Source organism: Carcharodon carcharias, chromosome 6 (genome assembly GCF_017639515.1).
Source record: "Carcharodon carcharias isolate sCarCar2 chromosome 6, sCarCar2.pri, whole genome shotgun sequence".
In the NCBI taxonomy this organism is placed as follows: domain Eukaryota; kingdom Metazoa; phylum Chordata; class Chondrichthyes; order Lamniformes; family Lamnidae; genus Carcharodon; species Carcharodon carcharias.
Window position 1 is genome coordinate 189,414,945 of NC_054472.1, and position 17,924 is coordinate 189,432,868.

Sequence of the window (17,924 nt, forward strand, 5' to 3'; positions counted from 1 at the left end):
AACAGGACCCCCAGATCCCAAAACACTGCAACAGGACCTCCAGATCCCAACTCACTGCAATGTGATCCCCAGATCCCAAATCATTGCAATGTGATCCCCAGATCCCAAATCACTGCAATGTGATCCCCAGATCCCAAATCACTGCAATGTGATCACCAGATCCCAAATCACTGCAATGTGATCACCAGATCCCAAATCATTGCAATGTGATCCCCAGGTCCATCCAGGAACTGCACTCACCAATCAGTGCAGTAAACACCTTGAGGGTGTGCGTGTGTGTGGATGAAGTTTGGTTGCTGGATGTGGAGAATCCCTGTCGATCCTCCTGCTGATTCGCTCTCCTTCCTCTCGCTGTGTACCCACCGGCTTTCCGTCTCTCGCGGACGCTTAACGCGTTTTGAAACCAAACGGCCGGCCCTGCGCGTGGCCGCCTCAAAACACACAAGGAGATTGTTCACGTCACCGCCAGCTCACCTGCCACCCGACCTCAGGCCCCGGCCCGGTGGCGCAACAACGACGTGTGATCACGTCAGTTACCTCAGGCCCCGCCCCTTCAGCGCCCCACCACCCTCCCACGTGATGAGATGCTGGTCAAAATGGACGTTTCCCGCCAAAGCACGTGCGCTCAGTGTCAAAAAAAAAAGGAGGGAATTTCCCCAGGCTGCGCACGTCAAAATGTCACTGACTGTGTCTGGGATTCCAACCTTTACACTTCCCCACCTCAGTGAGAAGCTGCTTGCACCCCTCCCCCCCCCCCCCCCACCTCTGCTCCATCATCCAACATGGAAAAGACCTTCGAAATTGACTGTGTTTCTGTCACCACTGATACTGCCAGACGCTGAGTTTTTCCAGCACTTCCCTTTTATTTTATTTTTTTTTAAAACTTCATTGGGTGTAAAGCCCTTTCAGACATCCGGTGGTCACAACAGATGTTATATAAATGCAAGTCTTTCTTTTTTTTTTAATTAGTAACACTCACCTTTGGATCAAAAGGTTTCAGGTATCAAGTCCCAATAAATATCCCCAAAATTTCCACCCCCTCCACCCCACCGCCCCCCCACCCCCACCATTCCTGCCCACTGTACAGTGAGACCAGCTCACAATCCATTCTGGCACTTGTCACCTGAGTCTACAATCTTATTCATTAGTCTATAGTGGGGATCCTTATAAAAGGCCTTTTGAAAATTCAATTAAATTACATCTTCATTACCAATACCCACTCTTTTATTTCTTCAAAACATTCAATTAAGGTTGGCCAAGTAAGATTTTCCCTTTTCTATATGTTTTTTTTATTCTCTCCTTGAGAAAAATAATGGAATCCCTACTATCACCTACGTTAAACTGACTGGTCTATAGTTGCCTGAATAGTTCAGTCCCCATTGTTAAATATAGGGATTACATTAGTTATCTGCCAGTATTTCAGCATTACACTTGGACCCAAGTTGTATGATTGTTTAGGTTTAGAAACAAAACAAAATTTTGAGTATGATATGAAGCTAAAACCAAGGTAATACAGAGTGTGATGTATATACGGTAATGTAGAATCTTGTCCAATGGAACTTTTGAGGTTATGTCATGAAGCTATTAATGTATATAATATTTTGGGAAATATTTTTCTTTTAAAATAGAGGCTTAGTTTGTTGGTGTGTTTTAATTGGATTAAAGCCAGCTAGCCTGGGTAGTTTGAGATGTAAAGAGAGAGATAGCTGCATTTGCATTTTTTGAATAGAACATTCAAGAAGTGGGGTGAAAGCTTGACGCTTTTCTAGCAGCTACCAAGCAATATGTTTATATTACTAATAAAATTGGTACTATGAGAGGGGTTTCAGTGTTAAAAGATAAAGTTCAAAGAGGCTGGTGAGACAATGAGAATTTGAATTCAATCAGTGGTGGTAGGTATAACTTCAGTAGTTTTCGGGTGTGAGGACAGAGACAATCTAGGATCAAAAGGCAGCTGTAAGCCTCCAACTGGCTCCACAGTGAAAAGAACCTCATTCTGAATTTGTAAGGTGAAAATGCTTTGTCTAGTGTTTGGTTAAGTCAATGGGTTGCTGTTGCCTGAATGGAGATCAGTTTGGGAATTTGTTAAAAGTTATGATAGTAGTAATTTGTAGCTATGTGTATATATTTTAACCTGTGGTAAATTAATAAAATATTTCAATTAGTTTAATGTAAAACCTTGAGAACGAGGTCTGATTCCTGAGTATAGAGTCACATTTCAAACATAACTTAAATTATTGGTTATGACAATTGTTTAAGTTTCCCTCTGGGATTTTTTAAATAACTCCGCTTTACCAACTGCATCGGTCATAACAGGTTACAATAGCACTGTGCTTAGAAGTAACAATTTAACATACTGATTTCTTCCCCAAATATGATCAAATATTTTGAACCACGAAAGAACTGGACATGTCTTTTTTTAATACAGCAGAGTTATAGCAGTCTACATACAGTCAAAAATACAATGACAGTTTTCATCACCATCCAGTTAGTCAACATTTCCACTCGTACACAATGAACAGATCCAGTTCTCGATCCTAATCTCAAAGAGCATCACAGTAACAGTGAGTGATGGGCAGGCAGAACATTTACAAGTACTTGTTCCTTCTGTAATCAAGTCACTCGTCAATGCAAGATGAACTAATTCTTCCTCCATTTATGAAATACAGTTACCACGAACAGAAACACATCAATTTCTTGGGTAATTTACAACATCAGTTCATTAACATTTTTGTAAATTTTTAAAAAATTTTCCCTTCCCCTGAGCAATGTGTGTACAAGAGCAAGAATGTTGATAACATTCTCCAGTGTGAGCAAATTGGAAGATTCACGTTACATTACTTTATCACATTACTCGATGTCAAACAGCTCAGTTATTTAATTCTACTGTTAAAATAAAACAAAAGTGACCACATAATGGAATTATACTGTGTAAATAAGGGGACTTAAATCCTAGGATCGCAAGTTTGAAAACACAGGGCGACAAGATTCCAAATTACAAATAAAACCCTTTTGCTGAGCAACAACTTGAAAATTCTGAAATAAATAAAAACCTAACATAACCAGCGACAGTTCAGGTGAGCATCTCCAAGGAGTTGCTTAGTCACACAGAAAGAACCCAAATCTGCGCCAAGTCAACTGGCCAGTTGGACAAGGTACCAGACGGCAACCAGCGCCTATAGAATCAAAGCAGCAGGCTTCAGGAAACAGCAAAAACTGGCGCAATAAACATTCATTGCCAATCCATACAAAGCATATTTAATTCAGGAATGATGTATTCTTTTTGATTTTATTCCCATTAGATCATGCCTCAGATTTCGATAGGGATTTATAAAAAAATATATTTTTAAAACGAAATGTGATAAGTGACATCCGCATCCAAGTGATATGTTCTTAGTTAATGGCTTCCACCTCTCAGATAATGATGCAAAAATAACTTGGCAGAGGCATAATCTAACAGAATAAAATCTTGTTTACCCTGTTAAGATGCTATTAACAGTAGATACAAACATGTCATAATATGGCAAAACAAATGACAAAATAGATAATTAGACACTGAGATGCTACAAGGCAATTTCATTTGTCCATTATCCTGTTTCCCAGAGATATCCTTTAAAAATGTATGAATTTCACAATTTTTCTTGGTTTTTTTTACATCTGATCTACAACTGAGGTATTTGGATTTTTTTTTTTTACAAGTATACCAGAAGATCTCAAAGAACATCTTTGTGTAGTGGCATCACAGGACTAAACAAGCTTTTCAAAAAAAAGACCTTGTAGATACTGCATCTTTCATTCATAATTAACAAACGACCCTGAGCAGAAATGAACTCAAGTCCTTTGCTGCTGGTGTTCTGTGGGGTCTGATACAAAAGGGAATTTAAAAAGTGCTAACAATATTTTACACATCTTAAAATAATGGTGGTGTTAAAGCTAGGCAAATTAAAAATACAAGTGCAACAAAAATATGGCTATTAACAGGCAAAAGCAGTGAACACTTTTTCCTTCCTGATCTTCTACTACCTCAACCAAAGCACATTTAGAATCTTCCCCAATGACGTGAACAGGCTCTGTGCTTTAAGCTGCACTGATATTCGAGTTAGCTCTGAATTGAGCTTCAGTCAAAGTGGGGAAATAAGCAAGGTCACTTGATAATCCTTGGAACCCTAAGCCACTTCCTGTTTAACTACCTATAATAAAGAAGCAACAGCTTCAATGCATCTTTCATTTATCAGTGAAACTGCCCCTACACATCCGAAGATATTCTACATGCTTAGGTTTAATGCAGCCTTCGTGAGCTCAGACCAACCACTCTATTTCCTTTGCTGTGTACTTACAGCATAAAGTGCAGGAACTGATTTAAGTTCAATTGCATGTGTGCACTGAAGAAGATTCCTGTTTGGCAAAGATCACTGCGGAACAACTTCTTTCAAGGATGCTAATGCAGTATGAATACGCACGTGTAGACGGTTTTCAAAATCATAACCAGCAAACTCTTCCTGCAGAGGAAGAAAATGAGAATTAATTAGCAAGGAAAAAATGCCTTCTTCTGAATCACCAACAAAAGATGGTTTATACTCAATTATAATACGGATAATAATGGGACTAAATTCAATATAAAGTATTTTTACCCACCCAGATCATATCCATCAGTAGAAAGTGAAACAATTGAAAATATACCATTGAATACTCAAAAAAAATTTGCATCCCTCTACAAAAAAAGTGTTGACTGCGCAAATTTTAAAATTGTTAGGACTTTTTGAAAAATACAGTTAAAAATTGGCATCTCAAATATCATTCTGAAACTGTCTAGTGGGTGAGTTAAATACTCCAGCGCCAGTGAAAACCAGTTGAATCCCCAATTTGGATGCCAGAAGCATCTAGGTCCATCATGATGAGAACACAGAATTTGGAGCAGGGACCAACAGCACCTTTCAAACCATCAACCTCTACCACCTAGAAGAAGGGCAGCAGACGCATGAGAATACCACCTGCAAGTTCCCCTCCAAGCCACACACAGTCCTGACTTGGAACGAGATTACTGTTCCTTCAATGTGTCTGGGTCAAAATCCTGGAACTCCCTCCCTAACAGCACTGTGGGTGTACCTACACCACATGGACTGCAGCGGGTCAAGAAGACAGTTCACCACCACCTTCTCGAGGGCAATTAGGACTGGGCAATAAATGTTTTGCCTGGCCATCAATTCCCACATCCTGTGAAAGAATTTTTAAAACATACCCATCTATGTTGGAGTGTATCAAGTGTGCTTAACAATGACAGATGTTTAGTCAACAAGTAATACATTTTGCAATGGAGGCTATTTGTTTACAGTACTGACATGCAAGGGTTACACCAAAGTCAAAAATATCATCACAACTGCAAAGTCTGTTCTTATTGCACATGAGTTATCCAACTTACCTTGGCTTGGTACAGTAAAGTTCTGCCTTTGTCCAAAGTCTATCGTTAAAAAAAAGCAAAAAATGTATCAATATATCCTTTAGCCAAATAATGTTGGAGTGCTACATCATTATAATTCACAGAATCTTCACACAGCAGAAGGCCACTTGGCTCATTAAATCTGCACTGGCTCTCTAAAAGAGCATTCTCCCTAGTCCCACTCCCCTGCCTTATCCATGTAACTTTGCACACTCTCCCTTATCAGATATCAATTCAATTCCCCTTTAAATGCCTCGACTGAACCTGCTTCCGCCATTGTCTCAAGAAGTTCCTTCCAGACTCCAACTACCCTCTGGGTGAAAAATTTTTTCCTCACATCACTTTTACTCCTTTTTCAAATTATTTTGAATCTGGGCCCTCTAGGTCTTGACTTTCGCTTGAGAAGGCGATGCCTTAGTGGTATTGTGCCTAGACTAGTAATCGAGACTCAGGGTACTGTCCTGGGTACCCGGGTTCGAATCCCACCACGGCAAATGGTGGAATTTGAATTCAATAAAATATATGGAATTAAAAGTCTAATGATGACTGTTAAATGCCCTCTGAAATGGCCAAGCAAGCCACTCAGTTGTATCAAATTGCTAAAAACAAGTGAAAAAGGAATGAAACCACATGAATCACCCGGCAAAGATCTAGGCACCAGAAATAACAATGGCAAACAGCCCTGTCGATCCTGCAAAGTCCTCCTTACTAACGTCAGGGGGCTTATGCCTCCCAGACATGACCATCACCATCCCTGGGTATGTCCTGTCCAACCAGCAGGACAGGCCCAGCAGAGGTGGCGGCACAGTGGTATACAGTTGGGAGGGAGTTGCCCTAGGAGTCCTCAACATTGACATTGGACCTCATGAAGTCTCATGCCATCAGGTCAAAGCTGGGCAAGGAAACCTCCTGCTGATTACCACGTACCATTCCCCCCTCAGCTGATGAATCGGTGTTCCTCCATGTTGAACACCACTTGAAGGATGCACTGAGGGTGGTAAGGGTGCAGAATGTGCTCCGGGTGAGGGACTTCAATGTCCATCACCAAGAGTGGTTCAGTAACACCACTACTGAGCTGGCCGAGTCCTAAAGAACACAGCTGCTAAACTGGGTCTGCGGCAGGTGGTGAGGGAACCAACAAAAGGGGCACAACAGACTTGACCTCATCCTTACCAACCTGCCTGCCACAGACGCATCTATCCACGAGAGTATCGGTAGGAATGACCGCCGGGACAGTGCTTGTGGAGACAAAGTCCTATCTTCACATTGAGGATGGCCTCCATTGTGTTGCGTGGCACATGTTAAATGGAATAGATTTCAAACAGATCTAGCAATTCAAGACTAGGCATGAGGCGTTCTGGGCCATCAGCAGCAGAATTATACACAACTACAGTCTGTAACCTCATGGCCCGATATATTCCCCAACCTATCATTACCACCATGCCAGGGGGTCAGCCCTGCCTTGATGAAGAGTGCAGGAGGATATGCCAGGAGCAGCACCAGGCATACCTAAAAATGATGTGTCAACCTGATGAAGATATAACACAGGAGTACTTGCTGCTAATGCTTGTTTGGCATTCAAGTGATGAATAGAGCTAAGTAATTCCACAACCAACGGATCAGATCTGAACTCTGCAGTCCTGCCACATCCAGTCATGAATGGCGGTGGACAATGAAACAACTCACTGGAAGAGGAGGCAGAGGCTCCACAAATACCCCCAACCTCAATGATGGGGAAGCCCAGCACATCAGTGCAAAAGATAAGGCTGCAGCGTTTGGAACAATCTTCAGCCAGAAGTGTCGAGTGGATGATCCATTCGGCCTCCTCCTGAGGTTCCCAGGATCACAGATGCCAGTCTTCAGCCAATTCGATTCACTGCACCTAAGATCAAGGAGCGGCTGTAGGCACCGGATACTGCAAAGGCTATGGACGCTGATGATATTCCGGCAATAGTATTTAAGACTTGTGCTCCAGAACTTGCCTCACCCCTAGCCAAGCTGTTCCAGTACAGCTACAACACCAGCACCTACCTGGCTATGTGGAAAATTGCCCAGGTATGTCCTGTACACAAAAAGCAGGACAAATCCAACCCGGCCAAATACCGCCCCATCAGTCTACTCTCGATCATCAGTAAAGTAATGGAAGGGATCATAACAGTGCTATCAAGCGGCACCTGCTTAGCAATAACCTGTTCACTGATGCTCAGTTTGGGTTCCGCCAGGGCCACTCAGCTCCTGACCTCATTACAGCCTTGGTTCAAATATGGACAAAAGAGCTGAACTCACGAGGTGAGGTGAGAGTGCCTACCTTTGACATCAAGGCAGCATTTGACCAAGTGTGGCATCAAGGAGCCCTAGCAAAACTGGAATCAATGGGAATCAGGGGAAAACTCTCCGCTGGCTCAAGTCATGCCTAGCACAGAATCATACAATTGTTAGTGCAGAAGGAGGCCATTTAGCCCATTGTGTCTGCACCGGCTCTCCGAATGGCGTGAGTCATAATGCTCATTCTCCTGCCTTTTCCACATAACCCTGAACATTGGATGATTATTTAAATAGAAACAATGGCCTTTTGAATGCCTCAATTGAATCTGCTTTCACCACACTTCCAGGCAGTGCATTCCAGACCCAAACAACTCACTCTGTCAAAAAGATTTTTCTCACATCGCCTTTGCTTCTTTTACAAACCACTTTAAATCTGTGCCCTCTCGTTCTTGATCCTTTTATGCACAGGAACAGTTTCTCCCTATCTACTCTGTCCAACTCCTTCAGGATTTTCAACACTTTCATCAAAATCTCCTCCGAGCCTTCTCTGCTCCTAGGAGAACAGTCTCAACCTCTCCAGTCTACCTACATCAGTGAAGTTTCTCATACCCTGACAGAGTGAGTCGTTTGGGTCTGGAATACACTGCCTGGAAGTGTGGTGGAAGCAGATTCAATTGAGGCATTCAAAAGGCCATTGTTTCTATTTAAATAATCATCCAATGTTCAGGGTTATGTGGAAAAGGCAGGAGAATGAGCATTATGACTCATGCCATTCGGAGAGCCGGTGCAGACACAATGGGCTAAATGGCCTCCTTCTGCACTAACAATTGTATGATTCTGTGTTAGGCATGACTTGAACTAGCAGAGAGTTTTCCCCTAATTCCCGATGATTCCAGTTTTGCTAGGGCTCCTTGATAACACACTTGTCTCATCTCTCTATTCTTGTAAACCTCTTCTGCACTCTCTCCAATGCCTTCACATCTTTCCTATAGTGTGGTGCCCAGAATTGTACACAATCCTCCAGCTGAGGACTAACCAGCACCCTATACAAGTTCAGCATAAACTCCCTGCTCTTGTACTCTATGCCCCTTTAATAAAACCTAGGAAACCGTATGCTTTACCGACTACTCACTCCACCTGTCCTGCCACCTTTAATGACTTAAGCACATGTACAGCCAGGTTCCTCTGTTCCTGCACACTCATTAGAGTCGCACCAGTTATTTTATATTCTCTCTCCTTGTTCTTCCTACCAAAATTAATCACCTCACACTTCTCTGCATTGAACTTTATCTGCCACCTTTCTGCCCACTCCACCAACTTATCTATGACCTCTTGAAGTACACTGTCCTACTCACAGTTTACAAAGATTCCAAGTTTTGTAACATCCACAAACTTTGAAATTGTCCCATGCACACTAGATCATTAATAAATATCAGGAACAGCGAGGGTCCCAATACCGACCCCTGGGGAGCTCCACTACAAGTCTTCCTCCAGACCAAGAACTATCCATTGACCATTTCTCTCTGTTTCCTATTACTCAGCCAATTTTGCATCCACATTGCTACTGTCCTTTTTATTCCATGAGCTATAACTTTTCTCAGTTGTATGGCACTGTATCGAAAGTCTTTTGGAAGTCCATGTGTACTACATCAACAGCACTACCCTCATCAATCCTCGCTGTTACCTCTTCAAAAAACTCCAGCAAGTTAGTTAAACAAGATTTTGCCTTAAGAAATCTATGCTGGCTCTTCCTAATCAACCCACATTTTTCCAAGTGACTATTAATTCCATCTCAAATAATTGTTTCTAGAAGCTTCTCTACCACCAAAGTTAAACTGACTGATCTGCAATTACTGGGTTTATCCTTACAACCTTTTTTGAACAAGGGTGTAATGTTTGCAATTCTCCAGTCCTCTAGCACCTCCCAAGTCTAGTGAAACAAAGATAATGGCCAGGGTCCCTGCAATTTCTACTCTCACTTCCTTAAATATCCTTGGATGCATCTCATCCAGTCCCAGCGCCTTGTCAACTTTAAGTACTGACAGTTTATCCATTAACTCCCCCCGTCAATTTTGAACCCTTCTAATGACATAAGGACGTAAGAAATAGGAGGAGTTGGGCATTCAGCCCCTCAAGCTTGCCCTGCCATTCAATAAGATCATGGCTGATCTACCCCAGGCCTCAACTCCTCTTTTGTGCCAGCTCCTCATAGACCTCAACCCCCCAATATTTCAAAATCTATCCACCTCTTTAAATATTTTTCATGATCTAGACTCCGCAACTCTCCGAGGTAGAGAATTCCAGGCATTCACTACCCTCCGAGAGAAGAAATTCCTTTGCATCTCAGTTTTAAATGAGTGTTCCCTTATTCCGTAACTATGTCCCCTAGTTCGAGATTCCCCCACTATTGGAAACATCTTCTGAACATCTACCCTGTCAAGCCCCCTCAGAATCTTGTACGTTTCAATAAGATCACCCCTCATTCTTCTATACTCTAATGAATAAAGACCACCTGTTTAACCGTTCATGATAATCCTCCTCCTCTTCATCCCAGCAATCAGCCTAGTGAATCTCTTTTGAGCTGCTAGTATATCCTTTCATAAATATGGGGACCAAAACTGTAGACAGTACTCCAGGTGCATCCTCACCAATATCCTGTACAGTTGTAACAAGACTTCCCTATTTTTAAACTCCAGCCCGCTAGCAATACAGGCCAAAATTCCATTTGCCTTCTTAATTACTTGCTGCGCCTGCATGCTTACTTTTTTTGTTTCATGCACAAGAACACCCAGGTCCCTCTGTGCTGAGCTTTTCTTTAGAGTCTCTCTCCATTTAAATAATAGTCTGCCTTTTGATTCTTCCTACCAAAGTGCATGAGCTCTGTCTATATCCTCTTGCAGACTCTATGTCCTCATCACAACATACCCTCCTATCAATTTTTGTATTGTCAGAAAATTTGGATACCTTATGCTCTACCCCCGCCCCTTCCACCAAGTCATGAACATAGATAATAAATAATTGAAGCCCTAGGACTGATCCTTGTGGCATCCACTAGTTACGCCTCTAAAACAGAGTTTCCTCAGTTTTCTCCTCTGTCACATGGCCTGGGTAGCATCTACCTCCTTGGTAAAGACAGATGCAAAGTATTCATTTAACATCCGAGCCATTCCCCTGCCTGCATGTAAATGCCCTTTTTGGTCCCTAATCAACCCTATTCTACCTTTTAGCATCCTTTTACTATTAATGTGCCTATATTTAAGTTGGCTGCCAGTTTTTTCTCATAATCCCTCTGTACTTCTCTTATTTGCTTCTTCACCCATCCTCTGAAACGTCTGTACTCAGTTGGTTCTCAATTGAATTTTCTACCTGACACCTGTCATCTGCACACTTTTTCTTCCTCATCTTAATTAAGACCATGCAACGTAGGAGCAGAAGAAGGCCATTCAGCCCACTGAATCTGCACCACCATTCAATGGGATCATGGCTGATCTGATAATCCTCAATTCCACTTTCCTGCCTTTTCCCCTTAACCATCAATTCCCTCACTGATTAAAAATCTGTCTATCTCAGCCTTGAAAATACTTGACGACCCAGCCTCTACAGCCCTCTGAGGTAAAGAATTCCACAGATTCACTACCCTCAGAGAAGAAATTTCTCCTCATCTCTGTCTTAAATGGGCGACCCTTTACTCTGAGATTATGCTCTCTGGTCCTAGACTCAGCCACAAGGGGAAACAACCTCTCAGCTTGGGCCGAGGACACTACCCCGAGAAACTCCTGCAGTGACGTCCTGGAGCTGAGATGACTGACCTTCAACAACCACAACCATCTTCCTTTGTGCTAGGTATGACTCCAACCAGTAGAGAGTTTCCCCTCCAATTCCCATTGACTCCAGTTTTGCAAGGGCTCCTTGATGCCACACTTGGTCAAATGCGGCCTTGATGTCAAGGGCAGTCTCACTCACCTCACCTCGGGAGTTAGCTCTTTTGTCCATATTTGAACCAAGGCTGTAATGAGGTCAGGAGCTGAGTGGCCCTGGCAGAACCCAAGCTGAGCATCAGTGAACAGGTTATTGCTAAGCAAGTGCCGCTTGATAGCACTGTTATGATCCCTTCCATTAATTTACTGATGAGGGAGAGTGGACTCATGGGGCGGTAATTGGCCAGGTTGGATTGGTCCTGCTTTTTGTGTACAGGACATACCTGGGCAATTTTCCACATAGCCGGGTAAATGCCAGTCTTGTAGCTGTACTGGAATAGCTTGGTTAGGGGCGCGGCAAGTTCTGGAGCACAAGTCTCCAGTAGTATTGCTGGAATATTGTCAAGGCCCATAGCCTTTGCAGTCTCCAGTGCCTTCAGCTGTTTCTTGATATCATGTGGCGTGAATTGAATTTGCTGAAGACTGCCATTTGTGATGCTGGGGACCTCTGGAGGAGGCTGAGATGGATCATCCACTCGGCACTTCTAGTTGAAGCCTATAGCAAAAGCTTCAGCCTTATCTTTTGCACTGATGTGCTGGGCTCCTCCATCATTAAGGGCGAGGATATTTGTGGAGCCTCCTCCTCCAGTGAGTTGTTTCATTGTCTACCACCATTCACGACTGGATGTGGCAGGACTGCAGAGCTTAGACCTGATCCATTGGTTGTGGGACCGCTTAGCTCTGTCTATCAGTTGCTGCTTTATGCTGCTTGGCACGCAAGTAGTCCTGTGTTATGGCTTCACCAGGTTGACACCCCATTTTTAGATATGCCTGGTGTTGCTCCTGGCATGCCCTCCTGCACTCTTCATTGAACCAGGGTTGGTCCCCTGATGGTAATGGTAGAGTGGGGGATATGCTGGGGCCATGAGGTTACAGTTTGTGTTCGAGTACAATTCTGCTGCTGCCAATGGCCCACAGCACCTCATGGATGCCCAGTCTTGACTTGCTGGATGCATTCAAAATCTATCCCATTAGCACAGTGATAGTGCCACACTATGGAGGGTATCCGAAATGTGAAGGCAGGACTTTGTCTCCACAATGGCTGTGCAGTGGTCACTCCTAGCGATACTGTCATGGACAGATGCATCTTTGGTGAGGATGAGGTCAAGTATGTTTTTCCCTCTTGTTGGTCCCCTCACCATCTCCCACAGATCCATTCTAGCAGCTACGTCATTTAGGACCCCACCAGTTCGGTCAGTAGTGGTGCTACCGAGCCACTCTTGCTGATGGACATTGAAGTCCCTCACCCAGAGTGCATTCTGCGCCTTTGCCACCCTCAGTGCTTCCTCCAAGTGATGTTCAACATGGAGGAGCACTGACTCATCAGCTGAGGGAGGGCGGAACATGGTAATCAGCAGGAGGTTTCCTTGCCCATGTTTGACCTGATGCCATGAGATCTCATGGGGCCTGGAGTCCATGTTGAGGACTCCCAGGGCAACTCCCTCCCAACTGTATACCACTGTGTGCCACCTCTGCTGGGTCTGTCCTGCCGGTGGGACAGGACATACCCAGGGATGGTAATGGTGGAGTCTGGGACACTATTTGTAAGGTATGATTCTGTGAGGATGACTGTATCAGGCTGTTGCTTGACTTGTCTGTGAGACAGCTCTCCCAATTTTGGCACTCGTGCCCAGATGTTGGTAAGGAGGACTTTGCAGGGTCGACAGGGCTGAGATTGCTGTTGTCATTTCCAGTGCCTAGGTCGATGCCGGGTGGTCCGTCTGGTTTCATTCCTTTTTTGTGACTTTGTAGTGGTTTGATACAACGGAGTGGTTTGCTAAGCCATTTCAGATGGCATTTAAGAGTCAACATTGCTGTGGGTCTGGAGTCTGAGTCTGGTCTGAGTCACATGCCAGGCTAGGTAAGGACAACAGGTTTCCTTCCCTAAAGGACATTAGTGAACCAGATGGGTTTTTACAACAATCACCAATGGTTTTAATTCCAGGTTTTTATTGAACTCAATTTCCATCATCTGTTGTGGTAGGATTCAAACCCGATTCCCAAAGCATTACCCTGGGTCTATTGATTACTAGTCCAGCGACAATACCACTATGCCATCGCATCCCCGATATCATCTGCAAATTTTGAAATCATGCTCTGAACACCTGTCTAGGTCATTAATATATATCAAGGTGCATTTATAAGATTATCATTTACATTCAATAATTTATGGACATTGCATAGGAACAGAAAGAAGCCATTCAGCCCTTCAAGTTTGTTGTGCCATTCAATCAGATCATACTTGATTTATACCCTATCTCCATCTCCAGTGTACAATTTTTATCTTTCAAAATGCATAATTTCTTCTGCATCACAAAGTTTTCTGGAAATTTTGATCATGAGTAGGAACAGTGGGATAGACAAGTGCAAATAAATTCATAGGAATCCTGGGATAATGCAAAATAAAAATGAAAATTAATGTGAGTCTCAAAACATTGCATGGCAATATGAGCAGTACTTTCAGATCCATAAACATACACCCAATTGAAAAAGTGGTTACTACTTTGTGGTACAATTCTTTAAAAAAAAATCAGCAAAAATGGACAAAATGCTGAACTGTCGGCGTGACATTAGTCGTCTCAATTTCTCTGTTCCTCTCACCCATTCTAACCTGTCTCTCTCTGAACTTGCTGCACTCCGTTCTCTCGGGTTCAACCCTGACATTGTCATCAAACCCGCTGACAAGGGTGGTGTTGTTGTTGTCTGGCACACTGACCTCTACCTCGCAGAAGCTGAGCGTCAACTCGCAGACACTTCCTCCCACCTCTCCCTGGACCATGATCCCACCACTGAACATCAAGCCATTGCTTCCAGGACTGTTACTGACCTCATCTCCTCTGGGGATCTTCCTTCCACAGCTTCCAACCTGATAGTCTCCCAAACTCAGACGGCCCGCTTCTACCTCCTACCCAAAATCCACAAACAGGACTGTCCCAGCAGACCGATCGTGTCAGCCTGTTCCTGCCATCACGGAACTCATTTCTTGCTTTCTTGACTCCATTCTCTCTCCCCTTGTCCAGTCCCTTCCCACCTACATCCGTGATTCCTCTGACACCCTACATCATATATCAACAATTTCCAGTTCCCTGGCCCCAACCGCCTCCTCTTCACCATGGATGTCCAATCCCTCTACACCTCCATCCCCCACCAGGATGGTCTGAAGGCTCTCTGCTTCTTCCTCGAACAGAGGCCCGAACAATCCCCATCCACCACTACCCTCCTCCGTCTGGCTGAAATTGCTCTCACACTGAACAATTTCTCCTTAAACTCCTCTCACTTCCTCCAAATAAAGGTTGTGGCTATGGGTACCCACATGGGCCCCAACTATGCCTGTCTCTTTATGGGGTATGTGGAACATTCCTTGTTCCAGTCCTACTCCGGCCCCTTTCCACAACTCTTGCTTGTGGACAGACCGCATCGATGATTACTTCAGTGCTGCTTCATGCTCTCGTCTGGACCTGGAAAAATTTATTAATTTTGCTTCCAATTTCCACCCCTCCATCATTTTCACATGGTCCATCTCTGACACTTCCCTTCCCTTCCTTGACGTCTCTGTCTCAATCTCTGGTGATAGACTGTCACCAATATCCATTACAAGCCTACCAACTCCCACATCTACAACTCCGCACACCCCGCTTCCTGTAAGGACTCCATCCCATTCTCTCAGTTCCTTCGCCTCCGTCGCATCTGTTCTGATGATGTCACTTTCCAAAACAGTTCCTCTGACATGTCCTCCTTCTTAACTGAGGTTTTCCACCCACGGTGGTTGAAAGGGCCCTCAACCTTGTCCGGCCCATCTCCTGCGCATCCGCCCTCACACCTTCTTCTCGCTCCCAGAAACATGATAGGGTCCCACTTGTCCTCACTTATCACCCCACCAGCCTCCGCATTCAAAGGATCATCCTCCGCCATTTCCGCCAATTCCAGCATGATGCCATCACCAAACACATCTTCCCTTCACCACCCCCCCCCGCGGCATTCCGTAGGGATCGTTCCCTCCGTGACACGCTGGTCCACTCCTCCACCCTTACTCCTCAACCCCCTCCCACGGCACCTTCCCATGCAACTGCAGAAGATGCAACACCTGCCCCTTCACTTCCCCTCTCCTCACCGTCCAAGGGCCCAAACACTCATTTCAAGTGAAGCAGCATTTCACTTGCACTTTCCTCAACTTAGTCTACTGCATTCGGTTTCCTCTACATTGGAGAGACCAAACCCAGACTGGGTGATCGCTTTGCAGAACACCTTCGGTCTGTCCACAAGCATTACCCAGACCTCCCTGACACTTGCCATTTCAACACTCCACCCTGCTCTCATGCCCACGTGTCTGTCCTTGGCTTGCTGCATTGTTCCGGTGAAGCTCAACGCAAACTGGAGGAACAGCACCTCATCTTCGACTAGGCACTTTACAGCCTTCCGGAATGAATATTGAGTTCAACAATTTTAGATCATGAACTCTCTCCTCTATCCCCACCCCCTCCGATTTTCCCCTTCCTTTTTGGTTTTTCCAATAATTTATACAGTTTTTTCTTTTCCCACCTATTTCCATTATTTTTAAATCTATACCTTTTATGCCCTGTTAGTCTTCCATTATTTTTAAATGTATTTCCATCCATTGTTTTATCTCTACCTTTTAGCCTTTTTCACTTCCTTCACCCCACTCCACCCTCACTAGGGCTATCTGTACTTTGCTCGTCCTGCTTTCTACCCTTAATTAGCACATTCCTTAGATAATATCACCACCGTCAACACCTCTTTGCCCTTTTGTCTGTGACATCTTTTGGTTATCTCCACTTATCACTGGCCCTCTATCCACTCTTCTTGTCCCACCACCCCCCTTAAGCCAGCTTATATTTCACCCCTTTTCTATTTTTCCTTAGTTCTGTTGAAGAGTCATGCGGAGTCGAAACGTTAACTGTATTCCTCTCCACAGATGCTGCCAGACTTGCTGAGGTTTTCCAAGTATTTTTGTTTTTGTTTTGGATTTCCAGCATCCGCAGTTTTTTGCTTTTATCTAAGTTGCTACATTTAGCTAGGTTCATAATTTGCAGTTTTGACTAATGTTGGATATACAAAAAGCAGCTCCCATACCTCTGGATTCTCTAACAACAGACATCCAAGCTCATAACAAGCATACGGCTGTATGTATGCATTGTTCTGACGACTCAACTCATCTTTTATAGCTAGTTGGAAGAACTGCAAGAAGAAAAAATACAAGTTACAGTGTGAAAACCATGTATTGGGGGGTGTGTGTATGTGGTGTAGTGTGTGTGTGTACATGTAATATAAATATATATTTATAGGTGTACATCGGTAACACCATGCACCCATAAGGGGGAAGGGAGAAGGCTTTAAGTGCTGAGCCGTCCAATACTGTGGTAAGTAATAACTGCCTAACAACATTTTTGTTGTAAATTGATCAAGCTCCTGGTTTTCAAATGTATTTTTCCTTACAAGTGAATCATGAAGCACACTTATCAGACCAGGCAGAATGAATGTATCAATTTAATTAAATTGTAGAGCAGTAATTGAGCTAATTGTAAATATGTCTGTGCAATTGCAGGTTTCTGCAAAGGTATTTCTGCATTTTAGGTCTAGTTAGCAATACATTATTACAATACAGAATTGTTGATATACTGTAGCCGGAAGCTTCATATTGTACTTAATTTTATTGTTTGCTTTGCTGCTCAGTATAAACACAGTCAACTCTTATATACACAGAAAATGTTTTATTCTTTATACAAGAAGGAGAATTGTTCAAGACAAACTATACCATACACACCTGAATAGCACCATCTGAATTTCCTAGACATTTGTGTATTGCACCAAGGAGTAGGTGTTTTAACCCAATTGTTAATGGCTCATGCATTTCCTGACAAGCTGAATAAAAGAGGACACATTAGATTGTCTACTGTAAAACCTGATTCACTGTCCATGCTGCATTCAGACTTAGAATCACCAATCATTATAGGAAAAAATAAATAGGAAGATGCAAATATTGTGAAAAAGTACCATTTTTTAAAACTACAGCTTTGTTCAAAGTGTATTTACGGCATTAAAATTTCAGATCAATTTCAGATTATACTAATATAAAATTACAAACACTGAATATACAGTATCAGGCTGATGTTGTTAAAGATTAAATATTCTCTTCCTGATAATCTCATTGCTTCATTAATTCAATAAGGGTGAGCATCAGGAATTTAGAATTATCAATATGCCAATCTTCCCTGACCCACAGAAAG

At 43.4% G+C, this 17,924-nt stretch overlaps 1 protein-coding gene across 1 annotated transcript in view; it reads right to left on the reverse strand.

The window, feature by feature from the left end:
• Positions 1-2,401: 2,401 nt before the first annotated feature.
• ttc39c (tetratricopeptide repeat domain 39C) overlaps positions 2,402-17,924 on the reverse strand; it is a 127,055-nt gene continuing 111,532 nt past the window's right edge. Inside the window, exons 11-14 of the mRNA XM_041190568.1 lie at positions 17,462-17,559; positions 16,771-16,875; positions 5,420-5,458; positions 2,402-4,499 (exon numbers count right to left, since the gene is read on the reverse strand). Coding sequence (XP_041046502.1) covers positions 4,410-4,499; positions 5,420-5,458; positions 16,771-16,875; positions 17,462-17,559 — 332 coding nt within the window. The 3' untranslated portion in view covers positions 2,402-4,409. The remainder of the gene's footprint in view (positions 4,500-5,419; positions 5,459-16,770; positions 16,876-17,461; positions 17,560-17,924) is intronic.